The 26,761-nt window shown below is 47.1% G+C and overlaps 2 protein-coding genes and 1 pseudogene across 6 annotated transcripts in view; 2 read left to right on the top strand and 1 right to left on the bottom strand.

The window, feature by feature from the left end:
- TLL2 (tolloid like 2) overlaps positions 1–3,232 on the top strand; it is an 83,835-nt gene extending 80,603 nt beyond the window's left edge. For all 4 annotated transcript variants that reach the window (XM_064430594.1, XM_064430592.1, XM_064430593.1 and 1 more), the window contains 2 exons: positions 843–1,093; positions 2,245–3,232. In XM_064430594.1, the coding sequence (XP_064286664.1) occupies positions 843–1,093; positions 2,245–2,379 (386 nt within the window). In that variant the 3' untranslated portion in view covers positions 2,380–3,232. The remainder of the gene's footprint in view (positions 1–842; positions 1,094–2,244) is intronic.
- Positions 3,233–7,972: 4,740 nt separating this feature from the next.
- On the bottom strand, positions 7,973–22,493 carry LOC135306495 (cytochrome P450 2C8-like). 2 transcript variants are annotated; one of them, XM_064430588.1, is made up of 9 exons: positions 22,473–22,493; positions 13,353–13,515; positions 12,735–12,884; positions 12,270–12,430; positions 11,700–11,876; positions 11,033–11,174; positions 10,533–10,720; positions 9,242–9,383; positions 7,973–8,545 (listed from the first exon to the last, which is right to left on the bottom strand). In XM_064430588.1, exons 2-9 carry the CDS (start codon positions 13,477–13,479, stop codon positions 8,364–8,366), a joined length of 1,269 nt encoding a protein of 422 aa, XP_064286658.1. In that variant the 5' UTR covers positions 13,480–13,515; positions 22,473–22,493; the 3' UTR covers positions 7,973–8,363. The 2 variants fall into 2 exon arrangements, with proteins under 2 accessions (XP_064286658.1, XP_064286657.1); XM_064430587.1 differs by lacking the exon at positions 22,473–22,493 and adding an exon at positions 13,851–14,207.
- LOC135305598 (zona pellucida sperm-binding protein 4-like) lies at positions 14,621–22,691 on the top strand (annotated as a pseudogene).
- The last annotated feature ends 4,070 nt before the right edge of the window (positions 22,692–26,761 follow it).

Here is a 26,761-nt window from a genome sequence, read left to right as displayed (position 1 = left end):
GCTTCGAATTGTCTTGGTATTGGACATTCCTGTTCAGGCTCTTTTGTTGAATTTGAGGTATTTGGTTGAGCAACAATCCCTTTTGTTCCACATCAACCACTGGAAAAGGAGGTGATGCAATTTAGCTGTGTATTGGCCCACCCTCAGAACACACCCACATTAGATTGATTGTGATAGAAGCAGAGCTGTGCTGTGGACAGGCACAGTTTGATCCTCCTATCTGTGCAGCCCAAAGGTAGGTGTGTTGTACCAACATTCATTTGTTTGAAATCCCTGTCACTGTAAATAGATGAAACATGCTCAAAGTAGCCGTGCACCTGACACTGGTGAAGAAGTGTCTTCCTCATTGGCTGCAGGAAAACTCTGCTAAAGCATGCAAGTTCTGCACAAACACAGGGCTACTTTTGTGCATTGTGTGGGCAGGAAAGGATTGTTTTGGTCACCGGTTTTCTGATGTGTGTCTGCTTCCTGCTGACAAAATACTTGGGGTCAGAATTTCATCTACAGAACAAATGCAAAGAGCAAAGCAGTTGCTTTCTAATACAATAAAATTTCCCAGAGTATGTGTCAAGTATGTGTTATCCTGCCAGACTAAATTGATCATCTCTTTCCATATATGTTCTGTGCCAAAAAAACCAAGTTCCTCTAAGCATTGTGGGTCTTTGAATTCATGGGTGACTGTAGAATTCACCGTTTTATTGTAGTTTGGTGCAGTGTTTAATTACCTTTCCTATTGCACTTCAAGCTGGAGGTCTTCTCTGCTCATGACTGACCCACAAGTGGGATGAGTCTTTGTTGTGAGTGAAACTGAGAGACTGTTTTGTGTCCTTTTCTCTCTTCAGAGTGTGGTGGGCTCTTAAAGGCTGAAGTACAAGCTAAGGATCTGTATTCCCATGCTCAGTTTGGGGACAACAACTACCCAGGTCAAGCCAACTGTGAATGGGTGATTGTAGCTGAAGATGGTTATGGGGTGGAGCTAATATTCCAGATATTCGAGATAGAGGAGGAGGCTGACTGTGGGTACGACTACATGGAGATTTACGATGGTTATGACAGCACTGCCCCCCGTCTGGGACGCTTCTGTGGCTCGGGGGTAAGCCATGATAGCAGTGATTTCAGGGGGATTGCTGAGGGTGGCAGGGATACCTCATACCATGTTTGGAGAGGGGCAGTTGTCACATAATGGGACTGAGAATGCTTTGTGGCTGGGTTTTGCTTCTTTCCCTTCCTCAGGAGATCACAGCCATTTTCTGTTCCACAGTGTTGGCTGGAAAATTCTTGCTGACTGACTGTTTTAGCCCAGGGCCATGTACAGCAGCATGAGACTGCCATGCTGCTGTGCCCCAGTCCTGCCATCAGTGTTGTGTAAATGTGGGAAATGGCTTCCAAAGGCCGGTTTCATCCTGTGTTGTTTCGTGGCTCAAGCCAAGTTATTGTGGCCATGCTATGGCAAGGGTGAACAGTGGAGGGCCTTAGAGCTGTGTGATGCTTGCTGCCTTTAGGATGGCATGCTGTCTCCTCAACTGTCACCTGCATCCCCGTTACCAGGAGTGATTCTAACATGAGTAATGGTGTGTGGTTTTTGAAATCAGAAGGTCTGTGTTTGATTTCTCTAGGCCTTTAGCAATTAAATGGAGATGTTTCTTATTGAATTTAAAGAGAGACAGTCAGGGACCAGGTGTGTGGAAGTAGTTCTCACAAACTGGGGAAATGGTCTGGAAACCAAAACAAACAAAGGCAGAGCAGCTTGGTGTGAAGAAGCTCAGGGCAGCTGGGTAGTAATCTACCTACCTGCACACTGATGAATGAAGAATGGCTGGGAAAGGGAAGCACAGGGGGATTGCAGCAGGTCACAACAGTGTGGGACATAACCAGAACTGTCATGTAAGATGAGTACCTGAGTTATTTGAACTCCGGGAGAGCTTCAGCTGCCAAACAGGTTCCAATTTTCTCCTGAAAAGACAGTGACAAATTAGAGTAAACCTGAAGACTGGAATGAGAATGTTCAGGGAATAAAGCAGGTGGAAGGATTGTAGAGTGGACTGACATCAGTCTTCCAACATAAAGAGCAAAGGAATGTGCTTAGGAAGGCAGATCAGGGCAGAAGGTACTAAGCAGTCAAGTCTTCGTGTTTACTGGCCAATCTGTCTTCACTGTGAACTTAAACTGTAGTATCATGGTGCAGACAGTTATTTAGTCTCCATATTTGAACCTCTGTGTACTGTCTTCTTTCCTTTTCTGCAGCCTCTGGAAGAAATCTACTCTGCAGGGGATTCCATTATGATTCGATTCCATACAGATGACACCATCAACAAGAAAGGATTTCATGCCCAATACATAAGTACCAAATTTCAGGATGCATTGCACATGAGAAAATAGTTTGACTGCTCCTCACAGATATTCCCCGTCTGAAGATTGAGACATTTAACTGTGATCTTTGTCTTTTTTTTTTTTTTTAAGCTTCTGTGCACTTGGCCAAAAGCAGTGTACATTATTTTCTGTAACTAAAACTAAATCCAGTCTCAAAGGTTTGCCTCTGCAATTATTAGCATGACCCTTTCTTGTTAACCTACCCAGGACCAAAAAATTGTCTTTTAATAATACCTGCCAGGGCATAAACATTGTATTTTGCACAACTTGCCAAGACTGAACTTGAATTGAGAATAGCCTTCGTCTCTTGCATATCTTGTTTCTAGGTGGCAATTCCCAAGCATGCACATGAGCTGTCTCAACGTATTTTCTGGAGCAAGTGTTTTGGACAGACATCCAGTAGGATTTTTTCAAAGGACTTTGTGAGCCATGTACACCTGCCCCAACTATTCTGTGCAATAAGAGAACAACCAGATGGCTGTGCCTGCATCACTCTTTCTGTCCTCTCTATTATTGTCTTGCTTCTTGTTGAGTTGAGAGCAAGGCAGGGGACAGGGACAGTCTCTTCTAGCTACATGGATTCCAGGGAATGAGGACGACCCAGTATTTGGTTTGTAGTAATTGTCATGGTATATGTTGAATAGAAGTACTTCAATGCAGTGCCCAAGGCAAGGGTGGTGGCTGACACGGAAATGTTGTGGTGGGATGCAAGGCAAAGCTGTGTGATGGTGGCAAAGCTTAGTAACAGGAGTGTTGACAGAATGCTCTGGTTACACCACCGTGCAAGGCAGCTCAGAGGGCTGTGGCAGCAGTCCAGGCCCTGTCTTAAGTAAGGAATCTCCCCTTCTCACTCCACCCATGCCTGCTTTCTCAGCCTTCTTTACGCTCCTTCCTTACCATACTACCACTTCCCTGTGAGCCCTTCCTTCTCACAGCAGAGCTGCTCTCCCCAGGGCTCCCTACCACAACCTGGGGGTGCTCTGCAACTTCAGCTGGCCAGAACATCTTGCTGAAGGAATCACTGGGGCAGGGGAAGTCAGGGTGTCCCTGTGTCAGAGGGACACAGGCCATGCTACAGGTCAGCTTTGGTGATCTCTGGGAATGTGTCAGACTTGCAAGCTGCAGGCATGGGGCTAGGAATGGAGGGGTTCTGGTTTCTGCTTCCTCCCCATTTGTCACTGGTGCATGGCCCAGTCTCTTAACTTCACGGCAAGGGTGCAAGTGAGATGGTAACTTTGACTTAGAGCACTTAGAGCTATAAGGCTCAGACATGTTCTTGTTTGCCTGTGAGAGCTACCCAGCCACAGGCTTGAAGAATTAACAGGTAGCTTGGTGCTTCTTTCAAAAAAAAAAAAAAAAAAAAAAAAAAAAAAAAAAAAAGGTGTGTTTTGGGGGAAGCACTGTAACTGAGCAGTTGACATGGGAGGAAAAAAAATACTTAATTTTGAATGTTTCATTAAGGCACTCATGGGCAATTATGAGCTAAAAGCTGAGGTATGTTAGCTTTAATAAAGTATTTATAATCCAAGGATTACTATGTTTACATAACCATTGTGCTGTCAGGCTTTGGAGTGGAACCTCCTCTCTTGTGTATGACTGTGGAGAAGTGTGAGGCCAGTGCCACTGTCTGGCACAAACAACATTCCTGGAGATAAGGGTATTTTCAGATGGATGACAAATAGACCCAGCCCTCTCCAGAAATCCTTGAATAGAATATGGGCCAAGTATTGTGAATACTAGGAGAAGCAAATGCATGAAAATATTTTCTTGCTTAGATCAAGAAAAGTAAAGTAATTTATGCGTACACACAGAGGATTATATGTATATAAAATGTGCATGTAAAAGACTAGTAGTCAAAGCCTTAATAAGTGTAATGTGAAAAATACTGTACCATTGACTATAGCTTTATTGCAAGCTGTATAAAATCATGTTATCTCTGTTTTGGTTTGGGGTTTTCCGTTTGCTTTATTTTAGCTCTGCTTTTTTTATTTTTTCAAATTTTGTGGCCTTTTTACAGGCAAGACCTCTGATCTCAAGCTGTTTAACCATGCAGGTCTGGGGAAGTGAGCTCTGCTAGATGGGGAGTGCGGTTTGTCCTTCTCTTCTTTGCTCCAGTTCAAGCAAAATTACAGTAACTCAGGTCTGGAAATTAAAGTGTGACATCAACCCCTGTGAAACAGAAGCAAAGTTTCAGGTGACAAGCAGCAGTTCGTGTTTCCTGACCTTTTAGTGGCAGCAATGACTCTAAAGAAAAGTAACAGTAGCAGGTTCCCATGTACTTTAACATATTTTTTCCATGTTCTGGTAATTTCCCATACACCCCAGGCTGGTTTCATGCAGATGCTTGCAATGTGGTCTGACAGATTATGACACTTGTTAGTGTTCATCCAGGTGTCTTTTGTGACAGTGTGTTCACAAATATTGTACTGTGCATTCCAAACAATGATCTATGTAGAATATTTCTGCTGTACTGACTGGACTTTACAGTCAATAATTCTAAATGAGTGAAATTTTCTTAAGAACAAAAATATCAAACCCTCTGATGTGTGAATATGTATTCTGGTTTTTGTGTGGTTTTACATTTCACTAACTAAAATAATTTTTAGAGGGGGAGAAGAAGGGGGTGTGGGGACAATCACAAATGTACCTGTGTCCCGAACAAATCTCTGCAATCATTAAAGACTGTGGATTCAGTTGTACATTCTGTTGTATGCTTGCATTTCAAAGGTGGAAATTTCGTACTATATTCCTTGTTCTGCCAGCTGTTGTTAGGGTCTACTGCTAATACTGGGAAGGAAATTTCCGGTGGGCCTTTAGGTTTGCATTCGCTTTTGCAATCAAGAGAGCATTTAGAAAGTGGGGCAGAGAAATAAGTTGGCCAGCCCAAGGGCTACATTGTTCCATGTGTTGCTCACAATTTAGGGTGCTGAAATGCAAGTCTGCAGTGATAAATATCAGGGACCTGGGAATGAGTATGTAAGTATTTTTCAAAGGATCAGCTCATTTGCTACTCTACAGCCTATGGCCTTCAGCAGCAGATGCCAAACATCCAGAGACTTGAAACTCCTGTGCGAAGGACAGCAGGATGAGGCAGATGTTCCTTACTGCAAAGTTTTAGTCCAGAATCCTTGGCAGCAAAATGCTGCTATGGCAGCATGTCAAATGCTTTTCTTCCTCTTTCTGTCCGCTGCTTGATGTCTGCCCCGCTTGCTAAGGACCATGTCTGAGTTCTTTCCCCAGCACACACCTAATTTATGAATATTCCCCTACCCAGAACAGTTCTGTGGTGTGTGTCACAGCTACCCAAGCCTTCATGGTGTCTGAATTTCCTCCCAGCTGTTCCCAAAGGCAAAGCAGGAGCGGAGATGGAGAAAGGCATAAGCATCCCCATGCAGCCTCCTGCAGCTGAGTACCATGGCACAGTGTGAGCCAGTGGCACAACTTCCTTCAGACAAAGAATGATGCCTCAGACCAGGTAGGCTCATTGGTCTCAGCATCAAGCCAGTAGAAATCTTCCACTTTGTCCTGGTATCTCTAGCAAATGCTCAGGCAGATGAGGTGGTAGCCTAAGAAAGCAAAAGCAGGATTCCCTTCTGTGCCTTGTTTTAAGTTCAGTCTTAGATCCAGAAGCTGCCTTATTTGCCATGCAGCTGGTAGAGAAGGTATGCAGGCTCCAGTGCCCTGAAGGCCAGCTTCCCACGTGTGTGCCAGAGCCTGGATGTTCTGGGACCCAGCCAGTTTGTCTGAGTCAGCCCCAGAGAAATGCCATCATCTCTTCTGCTTTGCAGGTCCTGCATGTGTTAGCAGGGAGAGAATCTTACCATAAAAGGAGCACTAACCCTGACATTGGGCAGTCTGCTGTTATTGCATGCAGGGATTTTTCATGGAGAAGCGTGAAATGGTGAGTGGGAGTTGTGCCTTTGGGTGGGAGTAGCAGGGGGATGTCAGAAAGCAGGAGAGGTGAGGCACTGCACCAACTATTGATTGGTGAAAAGCTCTGTGGGGGTGTTTAACCCTCCCTTTCTCTGCCCCAACCAGATCAACCAAACTCACTCCTTCATGAGCTCTGCCTTTCCTTACAGTGCAAATACCTGCTTGGGTTTAGCATCTGCCCTCAGCCTTTCTGTCCTGTAGGTGTTGTTGGGTCTTAGAGCAGTTGGAGCAAAGAGGAGTTGGTGCCCTAGATTATGGCACGGACCTCTGCAAGGTCATTCTCGTGGGCAGGTGTCAAGAGGATGCTGTCATTGTTCCAAATGACACAGCATTATTGCATCCAGCTTACGAGATGTTGAATATTTTTCCGAAATGTTATCCCCTGTGTGGTTATTTATCCCCTGAGTGTGTCCTGTGCTCTGGAGCTATTTAGTAAGAGAACATTTTCTCACTGCCCTGTGCTACTCATGCAGTTGTTTGTGAATTGTTGAAAGATGTTGTCACAGTTTTGTTCATAGCTTCAGCTGTATCAGCATGCCAGTGGGCAGGAAGGACATGAATATGAATCATCCCCTCCAAGACTTCCAGATGTAAGCCATTTTTAACTTGTCCTCATCAAAGCACACATGCTACTGGGTTGCAGGACTGGCTCTAAGGGCAGCCTTAGACTAATGGAAACCTCGAGGCAATTTCCTCTCCATTGTGGCTGGGTCTCATACATGGCTGCTGTTTCTGCTGCATGCCTGTCCATTTCATGCAATCCCAGATGAGCAATCAGCAATGGTTTCCCATTGTTTTAGAGTACACAAGCATTAGAGCTGCAGTCTTCATGGGAACAAATGGAGGAACAAAGAGGGATGGACCTGAGCTGTGGGCAAATGTGATATTTCCATCAAAATAATGCTAAACTTTTCCAGTGGGGGGTGGGAATGTGACCAGAGAGCTGCTGCCACAGTGGGAATTCTTGCACACTGTTTTCTCTCCAGTACTCCCATGGACTCTGAGTTCCATGTGACAAACAATCAGAGAAATTATATTTTGCCACTAGGATTTTTATATGACCGTGATGCAGGGGACAACAAGTGTCTATGTAAATGAAGATCAAGACAAACACAACAAACTGAACATCCAGACACAACCAAAGGCCAGAGGAACAAAGAAACCCAGGAGAAAGTAATCAGATTTCTGTGAAAACCATGTGGCCACTTACTGAAAGAAGGGCACCAAATTGTAGCTGGAGGTGGAAATAAGAGACATTATACTTTTTCTTAATTCATTCATTTTAATTAAGGGCATCTAAATACCTGCAGTGATACTGATGGAAGAAAAGAGCTGCCAGAGGGTTGCCTGCAGACTCCAATGCTCAGGTAAGTGATGTCCTTGCAACAGGCTGCAAAAAGTATGAATGCATTCATTTCATTTGGCAGACAGGCTGCAGGACACCATTGTCCTCCAGCCCTGTGAGCTGTCCCGACTGCTGGTGTGCTGTGGCTGCTCTGGAGCTCCTTGCAGGCAGCAGCAATGAGCACAGTGGATGACAAAGGCAGGATCCTTGCCTAGGAGGGAGAGCCCTTCCCACAGGCTGCCGGCCACAGGCTCTGCAGACCTACTCTGCAGTGTAGCAGAAGATGTGGGCACTGCCCCAGTCCAAATTAAACAACAGCTCAAATCATCCTAAACAGATTTTTGTTTATTGGATCATGAATGTACACACATGCAGCAGTGTCCATCTGCAAAGGCAGGTCTTGGTGGGACAGGTGCTGCAGGAGCAGCCACGGGAGCTGTGTTGGTGAGAAGAGCAAGAGTGGCTGTTTGATGCAGCCAGTGCCCTCAATGATCCTGGGACAGAGCATCAGTGCCAGAGGCTGCAATGTCACCCAGGGCCTCCTGCGGTGAGGTGGAGTTCTGGGAGGCTTCAGAGGTCTCTGCTTTGTGCCTGTGTTTGGACTGCCTTCCTTAAGACCTGGGAAAGGTGGGCCAATGCTCCTGCTGTTGATTTTAGTAAAGATGCTGTGAAGGAATGGCCAGTTTCAAGCCACTGGAGAGTGGATCAGTGCTTTTCAGCGGGGGAAAGCACAGAGATGGAAGTCAGGAGGTACATTGGCTGTCCCACTCAGAGTCGGAGTTATGCTGAGCTCCTGGGGGTTGACAACAGACTTCAAAGTAAAGTTCTGCAAGATGGTGGCTATGAGTAAGAATATCTCCATTCGTGCCAGGCCCTCTCCTGGGCATATTCGTTTTCCTGGAAGTGAAAGCAGCAAATAGAACTCAATGGGAGTTTCTGAGTAGAGCAGAGTTTGTGCTAAGCAGCTGTGTTGCACAGCTTTGTGTGCTACACACAGCCATAGCAGTGAGACAACTGTCAGGGTTACAGAGGGCATTTATAAGAGAAGAATTTGTTGGCAAAAGACCCCTGACAGTTTGGATGGGTGTGTGAAGGACAAGAACAGGAGCAGGAGAAGACTTAAGTGTGGAGGGAACATGACAGGAGTCAAGATGAGAGAGAGCAGGGTGACATAAAGCACAGGTGAGAAAGTGGAAGGTTGGGCCTATGGATAGGTGAATGGTTGCATGTAGCCTAAGAGGTACTTAAAAGGTGCTGGGGAAAAAGTGGAGCTGTCACAAAAAGATTCGTTCAGGATGACCTGGGTGGTTGTGTAGGAAGGTGACAGGTATTCTAGTGCCAGTGGATCCCATTCATGTCACTACATTGACAGCTCCTAGCAGGAGATTTGAGAAGCCATCAGGCCTGAAGAAGATGGGAGATGCCACTGGAGATAGGAGCAGCAGTGAGGCGTTATCCAGAGAGCAGTAAGCCCCAAGGCAACACCTGTGGGACGGTGTTGGGAAGAGGCAGTTGAGTGTTGCAGGGAAAGGCAGGGTGGTCACCAGAGGGGGAGGCTGACAGAGAGAGGAAAAGGGCAAACGTGTGCTTTACCTGCTGAGAAGGGCATGAAGAAGTTGCTCTTCCTAAAGCTGCCATCCTTATTCAAGAAATGTTCAGGATTGAACTCATGTGGGTTTGGAAACTCTTTACTGTCATAGAGGACAGAAGCGAGGACAGGGTAAATCGTGGTGCCCTGAAGTAACACAAGAAGAGCAGAACATGAGAGGAAGGCAAGTGAGATCACTCAATCTGACTGCCTGTTCAGACTCTGCTTCCCTGTATAATATTACCAGTGCCTCTGGTTTCCCTTTGGGGACTCTTCTTTAGAGGAGACAGCTTTAGGGAGACCCTACTGAATGTCACAGCAATTGTTGGCTGCTCTTCTTGAATTCTCCCTCTTGTCTCCAGAGCATTCATTCTGGCCTTGCTCTGGTCATCAGGGGACACCCCACCTAATTCTTCTCTTTCTTGGTGTTCCACAATAATGACTTTGTAGATGCACCATGTCCTTTCTTTCTGCAAGTCCAAAATATCCAAAGGACACAAGGCTGTGGAAAACAAGCTCCTGTGGAATTCCCCTCTCCTCACAAATTTCTTCTGCCACAATCCTCTACCTTCCCACGTGCTGGCCAGCCATTAACAGGGCCTGGACTATTCAGCAGCGATGACACAAGAGTTCTCTGCTGGTAGCTGAGCAGTTCTCTGGGTCCTGCCTTCTGATTTGACACAGAGAGCTGGAAATCACACCACCAGCAGCCCATGTACTGCTGTTTCCCAGCTGCCCACAGTCTCCCAGAAGAGCCATGAGCACTGCTGCAGCAGGCCAGGCCAAGCCATGGGCTGCTCTGGCCCACCAGCCTGCCTCTGGCAGTGGCCAGCAGAGACTGCCTCAGGAAGTGTGCTAGAGCAGAGCCAACAGCTTTGGCTGGCTCCATTCAATGCAAACATAACCTGCAGCATTTTGTGGCTCAGAGTCTTTCTGTGCTCAATAACCAACAACTGACTTTGCTCCCAAGCATGTGCCCAGGCTATCCTGGATGGTGGTGAGCTGCTCCTCAGCTTTGCTGCCTGTTGTGTGAAGAATCACTGCTCTGGGTGTTGGTGAACCCACTATGGTTCTGCTAATGTTAAAGCTGCAGAGCAAGGGAGCAAAAGTGTTGGTCAGAGCTACTGTTTTAGTCTTGGCCCATGGAGCATCAACAAGAGAGTCCAAGTCAGCTACAGCTGCCTGAGGATAAAACCCTCTACAAAGGGCTGGGTGGAAACAAGGTCAGGCCACAACAGCTCTACCTTGTGGCTTGTAACTGACTGACCAAGAACTGCTGTACTTGAGGGAGCTAACCTTTGGAATGATGTAGTCTCTGAAGCTGGTGTCTTTGGTCACAGTGTGAGGGAGAGCCAGGGGGACAAGAGTGATGAAGCGCTGGATTTCATGGACCACGGCATCCGTGTAGGGCATCTGGGTCCGGTCAGCCACACAGGGTTTTCTTGATCGTCCTACTACCTGGTCAATCTCTTCTTGAATTTTCTCTGTCGTGAGAGGCATAAACCATCAAATGGGTAAATAAAACCTAACCTGTCTAAATAGGTTGCCTTAAGCTGTTTTCAAATCACAGATGGCAGGAGCATTAAGTTGGTTTTGATGTTGACTGGAACACAGCTCCACTGGTACCCATACAAAGGAAGTTCTCCAATTGATTTGGCTAAATAAAGATGTGGACACAGTCAGGCCCAGAGAAAGAGAGAGAGAGAGATGAGGGGAAAACGTGGGCGGGGGATGTGATGTTAGTCATGTGCCCAGCCCAGGGGAAGAGCTGGAGAGGAAGAGGTCAAAACTGATACCTTGTATCTTTGGATATTTGATAAGAAGCAGAAGCCCATATCGTACAGTGGTGCTTGTTGTCTCAGTTCCAGCAATGAACAAGTCAAAAGCACTTGTTACCAGGTTCTTCACATGGAAACTGGAAATGGGATGGTCTTTCTCCTAAGGAACACAAAAGATTACGAAAGAAAAGGCTTTGTTTTTCCTCTAGCTGAGCTGAGGGAAGTGGCCCTTTCTCGTGTCTTCCCAGACCTTCCTTTTCTCCTAGAGCTGGGGCATTTCTCTGCTAAGATGCAGCTGCCATCTGGGCCATTGTAATGCAGCCTTGAGCAGTAAACTCAATGCCAACCTCCTTTGAAGCTGTGCACTCAATCACATACTGCTGCTTGTCTGCTGTGCCAATTGCTTTCCAGTGAAAGAACTGCATGACCAGACTGAAAAAGTCCCTGTGTTTTGGTGAAAGCAGAGCAAGCTCTCCCTCTCCCAACACCACATAGTGGTGGCTGTGCAGAGTACGCAGACCCAGAGCTATAAGCTCTAATACAGGCAGTATCTAGGATACTGTTGCTGTTTTCCCATTGCACAGCTGACTGGGAAGGGATCATCCCCATGTCTGTGTTGCTGATGAGAGGGAAGGACTCAGCCTAAGTGTGTTTGGGGACAAGCTGGGGCCATCTGTCTCCTTACCTCCTGCATTTTGCTGAGGAAGCAGTCAATGAAATCCTGAGGGGAGTTGGGATCTAGGGAGGCTTGGTGCAACTTCACCTCCTCTGCTACAAAGGCTTTTAGAGCATCAAATTCTGCAAATATATTGTTGTGTGGGCCAGGCAGGTAATCCAAGATATTTGAGAACATCTGGTAGAGCTGGAAGGAAAGAAACAGGAAGATCCCTAGTATGACATTTGCCCCATCCTTTGATATCACCCAAATGCCAAGGAAACCACAATCCTATCAACTGAGCCAAGCAGAAGGAATATCAGTCTGGGCAGTCCGGCAGGACTTGCTTAGTAGTAGGAATAGTAGGAACCTTAAAGTGGAGAAGAAAGGTGTCCAGAATTATTGGGAACTAGAGCACATAGCTGACAAAGCCAATTCCAGCTTTGGTGAGGGAGTTTCTTGCCCTTGCATGAAATGCCTTCAGTGCAGCAGAGCATTGATGGGATCCTAATTAGAGGACTGAAATGGAACTTGATTGGGAAGGAGGCCTCCTGCTCCCCTGGGAGAAGGTTGCCACTGTGAAATGTCTACTGAATGTACCTGTCCCCAGCGGGAGTTCATCATCTCAAAGATGTTTTTCATGTTGTCCATCAGAGCCAGGAACTTCTTGTCTTTATAATCATATCGTCTCCCAAAGACAATGGAGCATATGACATTGGAGACAGCACAGCTCAGCATGAAGGTTGCGTCAAAAGGTGTTCCTGTGAATTTAGAAAAGTTACAGACTATTAAAAAACCGCCATGAAGTGTTGTATGTCTGCTTATGTCTACTGTGGGTAATCTGAACTCTGCTTGTTAGTGGAAATATCAGATCAGTCTCTGACTGACACAGACGGATCCTCCAAACAGAACAGGTCATGGTCACAAAACTGTTATGGCTTCGTAATGAGGGGTAGCTGTGCATGGACCAAATCCACAGGAACTTCATTCCTTGCTAAAGATGTGAACTCCCTTAATACAGCCTCTTTTGTTTCAAACATAAAATAGATTGAAAATGGACTGTACCCTTTGTTTTGTGGATTTCCTCCAGCAAGTAGTCAGATTCCTCCTGTATCCTCTCTTCAATGCTCCTCTTCCCCATTCCAAAATTCCGCAGAGTGGTGAGAGAAAATCGCCGGACTTGTAACCATGGCTCGTTGTTGCTAAAAATAATCCCTACAGAGGAAAGGAAGAGGAATGACCTGTCTTGGGCATGCTGGATGGGAGATGAACAGTGGCTCATGGTGACAGTGAATCGTGTCCCTGGAGAGCACTGACATGGCAGCATCACAGTGTGGTTTGGAGGTTCTGCAGTCCAACTGCCTGCTTTTGGCCTTCTCTGCTACATGCCTGACATCCTTGTGAATAATTCATCACTCACTCATACACAATTTCCCTTGCTGCTGCTGGTGGCTGCTGCCCCTTGCCATTTCCCTGCCCATCCTTGAGAACAATCTGGCTCCCCTTCTCTGCCACCTCCCACCCTTTCAGTGGCTGTAGCCTTCTCTGGCTTCCCCTCTCCAGGTGGGTTGCACCCACCCCTGGCAGTTTTCCCTCATGCAAGGTACACTCCAGCTCTAATCTGCTGAACACATCCTCAGCCCTTCCCTTCTCCTTCAGAAGGAGCTCAGTCAGCAAACTTACCTAATCCATTGTTAGTCCTATCTCCAATTGGCATGTGTCCCCTGGCAGCAAACTCGTCCGCGCGATCGATCAAGGCTTCTTTCACCACATCGTATCCGTGCAGCACCACCACTGGGTCAGAGCCCATGTGCACTGTGAACACGGGTCCATACTCTTCACTGAGCTGTAAAAATGCAAGAGAGAACATGGCCATGGAGCAAATTGTGAGGAAGAGCAGGAAAGTCTCCTTGCTGCTGCCTCCCACAGTAGGCGGTTAGCCTCCCACATTGGTAACATCAAGATTTGGTTCTCTCATGATAAATGTGGCTGTGCAGATGGGTCCCACGTATCAGGCCCTGAACAACATGGCAACAGCAATGAGGGGAAGCAGCTGCAATGCCCATGCCTTTTCTGCTTCTCTGGAATTGCAAGTCATTGAGCCATAGCCACAGGCTGACCCCAGGCACAGGTCCCACTCATTTCTCACCCACAGCAGAAAGAGAGAAGAAGTGGCCTTACCTTCTGGAGGGTTTTGGCCAAGTTACTTGGTTTCACCTGCAGCAGGTTACCTAGAATGGGAAGGGGAGCTGGTCCTGGAGGCATCTTCCCCTTCCCAGACCTTCCTTTCCATGCTGCAAAGGAGAGCAGGCAAGCAATGCAAACCAGGAGGACAACAGTGGCTCCTCCCAGGAGCTCCATTTTCATCTGTGGCTCAGGAGGGAGTGACTCTGGCTGTCAGAATCTCAGTTTATATGCTGAAGGTCTGTGTTAGCTCAAGAGCAGGTTCTGGGTCACATGGCTGAGTCAGTCAATATTTACTAGTCAATCATTTGTTAGATTGCCCTGTGTTATGAAACTAAGACTTTTATTGGTATTAATTATTCATTGAAGACACACCTTATCTCAAACAAATGCAGATGCCAACCAGCAGAGGTTAGGAAATCTGTAATGTGCTCACATAACTTATTTTTTTTTACTTAGTGTTAATTGTTAAGGAAATCATGGTAGGGGCACACTGTCCTACTGAAGCACTCACAGATATTCACTGTCACAAGAGCATCTTCCAAGTACTTCAGTGACATTTGGGTTTTCTGTTCTTCCCTACGGATTGCACCAGCCCTCAGTGCTGTGAGCCATCCTTCATTCTTCCTGAAAACTTCCTGATGTTATCATTAAAGTTCACACTGCATGTGATTTGCCAAAGGACATGCAACTGTGTTTTCCTCAGCAATTGCACAGCAACAGCCTCAGTCTCTCTCCCTAGGGGTGACAGGCTTCACAAGAGAGTATAAAATATCAATCTAGCAATGCTAGAAAGGTCTCCAGACTTGACAATAGACAAGAAAGGACTTGCTGATTGAGGCAAAATGAAGATGTCAGAAAAGGGGATGAGACATTGAGACTCTGACTTCTTCAAGGGCTCCTAGAGGAGAAAAAGAGAAAAACACAGAGAAGAGAGAAACCCAGAACTTGAGAGAGGCTCTGGGAAATGGCTTCCAAGCTGGGACAGAGATGCGCTTTTCTGAGGTTAGGTATAGGCCATTGCAACCTGGCAACTGGTCCTTGCACTTACCAAAGCAGCTCATCCAACCTACTGCTGGAAGCTGGCACACACATGTTCTGGTTTCATTGAAGTCTGACTCCACTATGAGGAGTTCCCTAGGTGCTCTGGGAGACAGCAGAGCATGTCTGGTGTGTTGCAAGGGCTTAAAAAAGAGCTGGAGGCTTCCTGCCCAAATTGCACAGGGCCTGTGTCCGGGGGGATCCCAAGGCAGTGGCAAGGGCTGGTAGAAACAGCCCTCAGGGCTGTGCTCAGCTTCTTCAGTCTGGCCTTAACACTCTGCCTCTCCCAAATTGTGACACATTTGCAGGCAAAGCTGATCAGAAGGTGTTGCAAGGATAGGGGATGTGGGACCTGTTGGGAAATAGCAAGAGGCCTGGGTGAACTGAGTGCTTCCTTGGGGCAAGCTGTGTTTGCTGCAGAGCAGCGTGTTAAGGTGAGCTTCTCTTTCACTCAGAGGAGCTAGTGAAGATCTCCTTCCTTTGCAAAAGTTTTTGTACCTTCCCTACAGAAGGGAGTTCTAAGTCATCCTCGTTCTCTTGGATGGGTGCAATAATTTTCTAGTTGTTCATTTTAAATCTTAATTTACTTCTTAGAGAGCCATACTCAATACTTTGGTGGAAAAACCAAATTGCCAACAACTTTTGGCTACTTGCTGGTCTGCTGGCCACATTCCTGCATCAGATCAGATGCTGTCAGATCAGTTCATGAAAGTACATGTAGGTTCATGGAAGTTCATCTACTGAAAGTGAAGTTCATGAGAGTTTGCACTTCCACATGAGGTAGCTGCCAGCTAGCAGAGTTCATGACCTTACCTCCTTGTCTACAAAGTTCTCTTTAGTCCATGACATTCATTGATCAGACTAGTGGTCCACAGAGAGGTTTTCTTCACCTTCCTTCATCCTCTGCATGTCTTTCCTGTCTGTGGTGGTCTTGGCTGCCATCTAAACTGGTGCTTACAGCTGGGTCGCTATAATGCATGGGAACTATCAAAAGGATGAGGAAAAGATTTCTGAGGAACAGAGACCTGCTAGTTTCATATCAGCTAGGCTGCTTTCTGCTTTCCACTTTCCATAACAACTTCTTTCAAACAAAGCATTTAATTTCCCTGAATTTCAGGCTCATCTGAAGAGCCTCCCATCCCTACATGATCAACCACAGCTATTTGGTGTCTGTGTAGGAACTAGGAAGGGGCAGTTACCTGACAACATTCTCAGCACAGGTACTCCTTGGCAGATCTACAGCACTTCTGGGGTTCTTATACATAGAATTATTCTTCAAGTCCATGTAGACATATTTTCTGCCAGCAGAAGTAAAGTATTGATGGATTAAAGTATAATCAAAGTACTTCCCTATAGCTCCAAAGTACCTTATTGATTTTTACCCAATTATCAGCAGGCAATGTAGTCAAAGGTGCATTTGGCAGCCATTCAGTGATGATGTGGTTTGGGCATGCACAGTGCTCAGCTTCTAAAGAGATGGAGCCTCTCTCCCTGGCAAAGTCCAAATGTTTTCCATGGGTGTCTCTCCACTGTTGCTGCCTGGTGCCTGGGCAGGCTCTGTGGGGAGCAGCTGGTTCATGAGGGCTGCTCAAGCCTCAGCCATGCAGGCAGCCTGCCAAGATCCATTGTCTCCATCTCCTGTTGTGCAGAGCTGCTGACAAGGTCTTACACTTTGTGGAGCAGCCCTCCTGGTTGGTGCATGAAATTAGCAGAGGCAGGCACAGGGACCTTGTTGAGCAGCTGGGATCGTGGCACCTTGTACAGCTGTGCAGCAAAGGTGGGCTGTGGGCTGAGGGGGAAGAGCAAAGGAAATGCCTCCCTCAGACTCAGCTGCTGCCCACCCACCATGCCTGTGAAGAGGGCTGGCTGGGGCCAGGGAACTGATGCTGTACAGTGCTGTGCAGACATCCAGGAGCTGGAGGGTCTGCTGAGGGCAGAAGTGTAAAGACATTCACAGTTCCATGACATGAATGCAGAAACATGCATGGAAAGATGGACAAAGAGGCATTCGCTTGGTGTGGCTGCCTGATGTGTGGCTGGGGAGAAGACTCTCCATGGCACCTTGCACTTACAGGCAGGCCATGGTTGCTGGCAGGCAGAGTTTCCTCTGGGATCACAGAGGCTGCCCTTGCCTGTGTTTCAAGCCCAGCTCAGGGGCCCACCTGCCAGTTTTTGGGGGAAGGGGTCCCAGAGAGCACACCATCCTGCCACTTAGCAGCCAGGCCTGAGCCAGTCCTGCAACTATCCCCACAAACACACTGCAAACAGGGCTGTAAGTCCACAGCCACGAGTGCTTATGGGGAATCACCACTGTTTAGGTGTGCAAAGCCTTCTGAGCTCCGTGATTTCTCACAGATTTTATCTGGAGGGCACTTTCTGTGCTTTTAGGTCAGCCCCTGTGTCTGGAATTTGAACCCCTGTAGTCTTTAAAAGACTAAAGGAGCATTGTCACTGTTTCTTGCACTCATGGCATGTAATGAGCAATTAGAGCAGGAATAGAGAACATGGGGAGAAACAAGCAGGTTTCCTATATGTCCCAAATGTGGGAAGGACTCAGGGTAGGAAAGAAGCTTTGAAGACCCTCCTGGGGCTCTACAGTATGAATACCCATCTCTTGACATGAGCTCAACTCTTGCCCTTTGGTTTCCTCCAAAGAGTGCAAGCAGACTCTGCTGAGTTCAGGTGAGGGCAATGGAAGGTGTTTAACTGCTGGGCTGGGTCCACCTGGGCACTTCAGGGATTTCTAGTCCCAGCTGGCTCCACAATTTAAAAGGACTGGGCTAAGAGCCTAGCAAGAGAGCAGGTTGGGTGTTGTAGGGTGGTCTAGGGCTGCTAGATCAGGGGCTGTGCTCCTCTGGGCGTTTCTTGGTCCTCTGGCTTTGGTTCTGGGGGATCATGTCAGTGTTTTTTCTGATCCTACCCTGCTGACTTGTGGCCAAAAAAGCTTGCAGCTCACCTTATCTCCAGGCTGGAAAGGGAATGCTTCATTTGTGCTGACTACTTGGGGTGAGGCAATATCAAGAGGCATTTTTAGCCATATCTTTGCCCAAGTGCAGAGGCGCACGGAATGAGAGGAAAGGAACAGGTTGTGATGTGAAGTGCTGTTGAACTTCACTGAAGTTCTGTGCATCTTGCATAATCAGGGGGCTGTTTATATGACACAGCAGTCAAGGACTTGGTGAAGTGCTGTGCCTGGGTCTAGATGTCTTGGCTGCTGGATTCTCTCACTGCTGTTCCAGACCCTAATATGGCCTAGGTCCCTATTTCCTACAGAAAGGATGGATTGTAGTGGGTCTGATCTGCAATGTGGGACTCTGAAGCCTCTGCTGCTGTGCCCCCTTTCCCTAGATCCTGAAGGGAAGGCACATGTTCTGCAGAATGACTCCAGCTGTGGATTCTTGGTATCTGGGACTTCAGAGGGCTCCAGGAAAGTATTGGTCTCTTATGCAGGCTGTTATGTCTTTGAGTGGGTGAGTGGCCTTAGGGATTCTGCTGGGGCTGTACCTACTGCTGCTCTGGCTCTGACTGCTCTGACTGGTGTGGCTTTCCCCTAGGATCACAATTACCTTATACTGGTTGGGCTTGAAGGAACAGATGCTGCTGAGCAAAAGGTTCTTCATGAGCAGGCACTGCTCAGGTGCTCTGTGGACCTTCCTGGTAAGATAGAAGCACTTGGCAGAATCTTGTGCTGGTGAGTGCCGTTCCTTTCAGGTGGCTGCTGCTATAGTAATTTTGGGGGCTAGGAAAGGGGACTTTCTGCTGTGCAGAAAACTCCATGAAAAAAGGTTTGGACATAGGAGCCACCAACTTGCTGGGGACTTGTGCCTCTCTGCAGGGTCAGCAGGTGAATTTGTGCATTGTGTCTCCCAGCCATATTCTGGTTACATGAGTTCCTGCAAGTTCAGGGATTGAACTGGAGACTAGGTACAATGATTTCCTAAACTACAAGAAGTGATCTTGATGGCTTTATCTTGACCGATCTAATGTAAGTCCAGTTTCCTGTACATGGCCTCAGGGGGAGTCTCTGCTCCATGGAAATGCAGGTCCGTCCTGAGCAGGCTTCCATGCCGGATCCAGGCCATGTGTTTGACCCTCACCTAATTCTCAATTCCCCTGATGTGTATGCAGAATCACCATGACTCCTTCAGTGTCTTTCATGTCTTTATCCCCTTGCTCTTGTGCTTTATCTGCAAAGACCTGCTGTTTTTTCCAGCCCTGGATGCTCCAAGCAGTAGTGTCTGCTCAGCTGTTCCCAGCCAGGACCAGCTGCCTTGTGCCTCCCTGCCCATCAGCCAAGGGAGACTGTGAAGCATGAGGCTGCTGCTATGATTCCAGAGACAAGGTGAAGCCTTGCTACTTTGGTAACACAGGTAAGCCTGATCAGCTGTTCTCCCTCCCTCCTGAGCTGCTGCAAAACAGGGTTTCTCACTTTGCTGGCAGGACAAGCCAGTGCTTGGTGTGTACCACTCCTGCAGGTGGCTCAGGGCTATGTTTTTGGCTGCCAAGAATATCATGTCCCAGTCAAGTGTCCAGCATTTTCCACTGTATTGCAACACACCTGGTTTTATGCCCAGCATCGGTGTTGTTGTTGTTGTTGCAACTGCTTGCACTTGTCTTGCCATACTTGACACTTGTTTTGTGGGTTTAAGGCAGAACAGCTTGCAGGACTTGCTGGTCTTGCTTGTGATGTTAGAGCCTCCTTTCCCTCACTCTTATCTCTAATATAATCCACTGATTATATCTTTTTCTCCAGTGACAGCTCATTGCACACCTGATGGCCAGTTTTCCATTGCTATTTCTCAAGATGTGACCCTGCCACCTCTTGCCCTGGACTCAGTGCAACTGGCCAGTGGACACAGTACTGGCTGTGTCCCTGTCCTAACAACCAATGCCTTTGTTGTGTACCAGTTTCCACTCTCTGCCTGTAGCACTACTTTTCAGGTAAGAGCTGCAGCTGTTGCTAGGCTGGAAGAGCTGGAACAGCCTGACGTGGCTTTGGCTGCTTAATGAACATCCTACAGACTTCCACAGGCCAAATGCTGTTCTCCAGCCTCATACTGATGCAGCCTGACTTTACCACAGTGATGGTGCCTATCTGTCTTTCCAGATGACTGCAGACCAGGCCATATATGAGAATGAGCTGGTGGCAAGCAGCGATGTGAAGACTGGGAGCCTTGGCCCTGTCACTGGGGATAGCATTTTCAGGTATTACCCTGGGGCTGATGTTGCTGGGTGCCCCTGGGTTCAATGTCACTAGAGAAATTCCTGCTTGTCACAAGCTCCGAGCTCACATGAGGGTGCTGGAGTAGGTTGAAGACTGGTGTATCTCTAATTAGTAGGTATAAAGCTGATAATGTTCAATGACAATCTGCAGATTGTGAAATCTAAGCACTAAAGAGAATTTCAAGTATTTGTTAAAGGGAAGTGATAGAAGAAAGGGGCTATAACTAATGAAAGTGGATGATAGGGGGTATCAGAATGGCTTTTCTTGTTTGCCTGATTTGGAGCTTTCCTTTCCCACCAGGTTACATGTCTGATGTACTTATTCCATCAGTGGGAGTTTCATTCCCTTGAGTGTTTAGGTCTTCACGTTGCCAGCACTCCCTGCTGTGTCCCAGCCAGGCCCTCTGTCTTTGGAGCTGCATGTTGCCTCAGGTAGGAGAGGTTTGCAGGACCTGCTCAAGGCTCCCAGTGCAGGGCTCTGGTCTCTGATGAGTAACAGTGGAGTATTGATGGGCTAACCTAGCACTGCTTCCCTGCCATGGTCAGAACTTATTGATATGGTTAGAAAGGATGCCTGTTCCTGTTTCTTCCTGCTCTTAAAAGGCTCTTGGATTTCTTCTGTCCCAGATGGAAGCTATACTTCCTACTATATGGACAGTGACTACCGTGTTGTGAAGACTCTGAGAGACCCTCTTTATGCAGAGGTCAGGATCCTTTAGAGAACAGACCCAGACCTGATTTTAGTTTTGCACCACTGTTGAGCCACACCAAGCACCAACCCCCCCAGCAACTGCAGTAGTGGCCACTTTTGGTGGATGGGTAAGTAACTTATAAAATACTTTGGGTCAGGGGAATAACTTGCTCTTTTTCACTGCTTACCTTTCCTCCTCAGGTGCCGTTATGCAGGGGACAACTATCAGACACAGCTGATGTCTCCAAGTTTCACCTCAGGACTACTGTTACCCTCTCATTACCAGCGTTTCATGCTCTACACATTCACCTTTGTGGACTCCACTTCCCATGAGAAACTCTCTGGGCTGGTAAGATCCTGTCTTGCCTGCCTCGTTTCACACTGAAGACAAGTAAAATGTGTGAGCAATAGGAAGCACTTCATGACTATGAGTCTCTTGGCCTCCTTGGGGGAGTGGGGCAAAGACTAGGAAAATCCTCTGCTGAAACACAAGAGGAGAGCTTGATGCAAAAAGCCTCATTCCCTGAAGTGAATGTGGTAGAGGTAGAGACATCACTTTTGGAGTGTGACAGAAAATGTGCCCACTATAAGGATAGTTTACCTAAGCAAGTGCTAGTTTGGCTAGTGAATTAGCTTAGGGTGTGTGCTCTAGCTACGCTAATCAATATTCTCTAAAGTACATTTCTTGGCCAAAATGACTTGGAAATAAACGTTGAGTACCTTTTGAAGCATCTGGGCTCTGAATCCCATTGAGATCCTCCCGTTAAGTCACATGAAATTCACCCTGCCTTGTACTGTTTGCTCTGTGCTCCTGAGAGCGACTAAAACACCAAATTGGTCTCAGCTGTACTTAACAAGGTTCCGAGTGAAGTGGTGCCCGGGCAGCAGTATTGCAGGTGTCAGGGAGAAGTGCTGTAATGCCACATTGGACCGAGATTGCAAGTGTAAATGGTGTAAAAGTTTCGAAGCCGCCTTGGAGCGGACAGCAGAGGGCTCCAAGGCTACAGCCTGGATGAGAAACAAGCGGAACAGACCTTCCTGCCTTCCCCCTTAGGGACCAGGCCCGTGGTACGGAGCTAACTCTCCCCTTAGCAGCCCATATGGTGCTGTGGCTTTGGATTTGTCCCTAAAACAGTGTTGAAAACAGATGTTCTCGCTGATTGCTGAATAGCACTTGCAGAACACCAAGACTTTCTCTTCATTCTGCTGTCTCTCAACCCCAAGTGAGTAGGCATGGGACAGGCTAGGACCTGGGAGGCAGCAGAGCTGGCTCGAAGTGGCCAGAGGAATATTCCGTGTGCACAATTTTATGCTCAGCAGTGTAAGCAAACATTGAGGGATTTGATCTTCCAGCGTAGCTCATGCCCCAACTGCCTGGGCACTGACCTGACTGTAGGAGCTGGGTGGGTGACTTGCCTTCATTTGTGCTTTAGCTATTTTCTTCCCTCTTCTCCTCTCCTTCACTTATTTAACTGTCTTTACAGCTACAGGTGTTCTTGCTTTTGCTCTTCCCATTATTTTTCTGCCCTGCTGGGGCAGAGTAGGGGCAGTGAGCAAGGGGCGGTGTGGGCGCTTAGCTGCTGGCTGAGGTCAGTGTGCCACTCTAGGATATCACCAGGCCCCAGAGGGATTTCAGGCTGTGTTCCATTTTTCTCTAGGTGTACCTGCACTGCAGTGTTTCCGTGTGCCACCAGTCTGTAAAGGAGTCCTGCATCACCACTTGTCCTTCCAGAGTCAGGAAGTGCCTTGGCCTTCTGCTCCCTAGCCCAAGGGGCAGCAAGGGCCTAGTCTCCAAGCTGGGGAGTAGGAGACATGTAGCCTATGGAGTAACTCCCTTAAGGCATGGACAGCTTGACAAAGCATTTCCTGCTCCTTTCCACTGACCAAGAGCTCTTCTTATGCCAAAAAGACAGAGGTCTTCATGGCCTCTTAGCTCTATGTGGTCTCACACGGAAACTGTGCCTTCAGAGCTTCCCGTGTGTTGAGAAGCTGACCTGGACAAAGTTTGCTGACCTTCAGGGCTCTGTCTCTTCTTACCCACAACCTTCATGTTGCTCTGTAGGGGGTAAAAGGAGTGCTGAGCATCCTTTCCAGGAAGGTACTTCCCATGTCTCCAGCAAAGGCCCTGTGATTTTCCTCCAGGGTGAGCTAAGACAGGACACAGCCAAGGATGGCCTTGGTAAGTGTGGCAGCAGAGCAGGGGAAGGGGGCTGGTCTAAGGCTTTTCTACAGAAAAGCTGAGCCCCTAAGGCATCGCTGTGCCTCACTGGGAGCATTCATTGGGGTGTCTCTCCCCACAGGAGCAGCTGTGCATGCTGCAGCCCCCTGGGCTCTGGGATTTGCTGCTGTGGCAACTGGAACAGCTCTGTGTGTGGTGCTTGTGGTTTCTGTGCTGTGGCAAAGGAAGGTGTCAGCCATGCATGAAATCAATGGATTGCAATAAAGTGACTGTCCAACCCATTTGTTTGGTGGTCCCCCTTCCCTTGGAGACTCTAGCTGTAAGACTTCATTTGCAAGACAAAAATTACCCCAGTGCCAGGGCAAGCTTTCCAAATGCTCTGATTTCATCTCACTTGAATTCTTCTCCTCTGCATTTGATATTATCTGTCTGCCTTGGACAAACTGGAGACCTTGTCAAGACCTGGGCTGCAGAGTGAGGCAGGGTTGGTGCTGGGTGGTGTTGGCATTTCTGTTAGTGAATATAGTGGCTTTCAAAAGTAGTGACCTAGGCTCCATTCCAACACTGAGCAGAAGTGCAGCCAAGCTCACTCCAAGCAGATCCTGCAGCTGCTTCTCTGGAGATTCAGAGCCAGTATTTTGACTGTGCTGCGGAGCTGGGACTTGCCCACTTGTCCCTAATTCGCTAGTTAAGGTAGGGCTGTGCTCATGTGGCAGGACTGGAAAGCAAGGATGCCAAAGCAGTACACAAATGGGCCTTGCTAATGATGCTGTGGATGAACTTGCCTTTCTTGCCCTAGAAACGGAAAAGGGTAGGTGGCATTTTTCTGGTGAATGAGAACATGGAAACTTCATATCAACTGGAAAAGAAAAAAAAAGGGGGGGCCTAGGTGGCCCTTCTGAAATTCAGGGGGGGAAAGAAAAATCTAACTTTTCTTAGTGCCTCCTCTTATGCCTTCATGTGACAGCAGGCAGTTAGGAGTCTTCAAAGGTCTTGGGTCAAAGCTAATTTGACATTGCTGTTGGCATAAGAGCGCTTTTCTTAATTTTTAACTTATTTCGTTTAGATGAGAATAAAACCTTGCAATTTTGAGCATCTGGAGTGGTTCAGTGTGGTGTTGTCAGTCCCAGCAGCTGGGCAGCAACCCTCTTGGCTTTCTGAGGTCCTGGGTGAAAACAGCACAGCAAAGCTCTCCAGGCAGTAGAGGGGAAATGGGGCTCCACCCCCTCCTTCCTGCCCAGCCTGGGGGAGCTCTGGTGCTTGCACTTACACTGAGCTCTGCTTATAGCTAATGGAGTAGTCCTTGAGGGGAAGGAAAAATGCTTTTCCCTCTTTTCCTCTATGGCTTGATTAGAAATGCTTCCTGTTAAGGGCAGGAGAGAAGCCTTAATTGTATTGCTTTGGAGCCTTTAAAAGGGAGGAGTAGCACTTACATGTGGAAGCAAAGAACTGATCAGTAGCTTGCTTGAGGCAGCAGATGTTGTTCTTTCTAATTAGGTTCTGATGATCCTGTGTGGTTGGAGGGTGTTAATGGGTGGTGGCATCTGTGTTTTAATTCCTTTCCTATTTCAAGAAACTTCAGGAGTAATCTTGTTCAGGCTGTCTCAGGTCGGGGTCTTCAAAGATAGGAGCAGTTGTTAGTTGTAGTGAAGTTGTTTATTGCACGAATGCATCAGCCTCAAAGGCAAAGAGTTCAAGGTATTGAAGTCCATGCTCAAGTATGAAAGTCCGTGCTAAAAACTTTCTGGCAGAGAATCCCAAGTAAAGGCTGCAGCTGCAACAACTCCTCTCTGGCATGGAGTCCCAGATTCTGCGCAGGAACAGTGGCAGCAGCAGCAAGAGTTGTTCCCTGGCATAGAGTCCAATGTTCTGAGCAACAGGAACCACAGCCTTGTCTTCTTCTTTCTTCTCTTCTTGTTATTCTTTCTTCCTTCCATCCCTTTCTCCCATCCCTTCACCCCAATGGAGGGGCATTTTATTCATAAAACATCCAATCAGCTAAAAGCACAATTCTCAAGCATTATTTCTAAACCAATCTAAACTTAATTCTAATGTGCTCAAGTAGTATGGAAGTAGTGTCACTTCTTACCTAAAAACCTACTTATATAATATTATCTATTTATGCAATATACAATCTTTTTTCTTAGTAATATTTACATTTATAAGTTTATCTATTTACGTGGATAGTTCTATCTATTTATGCTTCTATTTCTATCTGTTCTAGAGAGCAAATCAAGTTCTCCCATGATTTTATTATGTCTGGAGCCACGTTACTGAACTTCAAATTCAGCCTTAGGGCCTTTGCTAGCTGATGCAGTTTCTTAAGGCATTTAAAATAGATTTCTACTTACTTAAAACTGTACCGTACATTTACACTTAGAATTTAAACCTACATCTCTATTTCATACTATGTGGCTTAATATGTATTAATTTCTCTAAAGGCTTTAATTCAACCCCTGCATTTATTTATCTCTCTGAGGAACTCAAAGAGGCTTGCATTGCAACATCTCTCCCTCCTCTTTGAACCATGTGGATTCCCTTAATAGCTTTGTTGATCATTTCTCAAATGCATTGGAGAAAGGAAGACACCATGATTAGGACAACTGTTATGATGACTAAAATGTATAAACCCCTTTTTAGACGCTCTTTCACCCATGAAGTTAAATTCCATCCATCAGACTATCTAACCAAATTCTATCATCATTTCTAATCTGTGATACACCTTCCTTGTATGCTTTTGTAAATAGAGTCTGAGCGATCAGATAGATTTGTACAACACATTCCTTCAAAATCCTCACATCCATGTCCATGTGCTAATAAGAGAAAATCAATTGCCGCCCTGTTTTGCAAGGTTGCATGTCTGACACTGTTGACATCTGTTAGCGTATCACTCAATGCAGGGGAGGTAGAATTGAACTCCTTACTCAGCCAACACCCTGGTCGATCTAATTGTTTCAGTGTCACTGCTGAACTAAGCTGTGGCAGAAGAAGTGATGCTGAGAACCTTTTTCCAAAATTCCAAGGTTCCAAATCTTCTTTGCAGTCTGGCTCATATTTACTAATAGATCTTTTGCCTTCATGTTTCACTTTTGCACTGGATGTTAGCAGAGTAAATTTCCTGATGCTACATGGTCCACCTATGATGGGTGCCAGGATAGCAGGTCAAATCCTACCTCCACAAATGAAAAACATTCTGTTGTATGCTGGCATTTTCCCCTTCCTCAAGGGGCTGAAACTACTTATTATATTCCTTGTTCTGCCACCTGCTGTTTGGGTCTACTGCTAATACTGGAAAGGAACTTTCCTGTGGGCCTTTACGTTTGCATTGGCTTTTGCAATCAAGGGAGCATTTAGAAAGTGGGGCAGAGAAATAAGTTGGCCAGCCCAAGGGCTACATTGTTCCATGTGTTGCTCACATTTGCGGGGCTGAGATGCAGGCCTGCAGTGATAAATATGGGAATTAGTCTGAAAGCATTTTTCAAAGGACCAGCTCATTTGCTACACTACAGCCTATGGCCTTCACCAGCAGGTGCCAAACACCCGAGACTTCATTTGGCAGACAGGGTGTAGGACACCGTTGCCCTCCAGCCCTGTGAGCTGTCCCGACTGCTGGTGTGCTGTGGCTGCTCTGGAGCTCCCTGCAGGCAGCAGCAGTGAGCACAGTGGATGACAAAGGCAGCATCCTTGCCTAGGAGGGAGAGCCCTTCCCACAGGCTGCCGGCCACAGGCTCTGCAGACCTACTCTGCAGTGCGGCAGCAGATGTGGGCACTGCC

This window comes from Passer domesticus, chromosome 8, assembly GCF_036417665.1.
Source record: "Passer domesticus isolate bPasDom1 chromosome 8, bPasDom1.hap1, whole genome shotgun sequence".
NCBI lineage: Eukaryota > Metazoa > Chordata > Aves > Passeriformes > Passeridae > Passer > Passer domesticus.
Note: the sequence above shows the minus strand (reverse complement) of the source record. Positions and strands in the feature narration are given on the sequence as shown.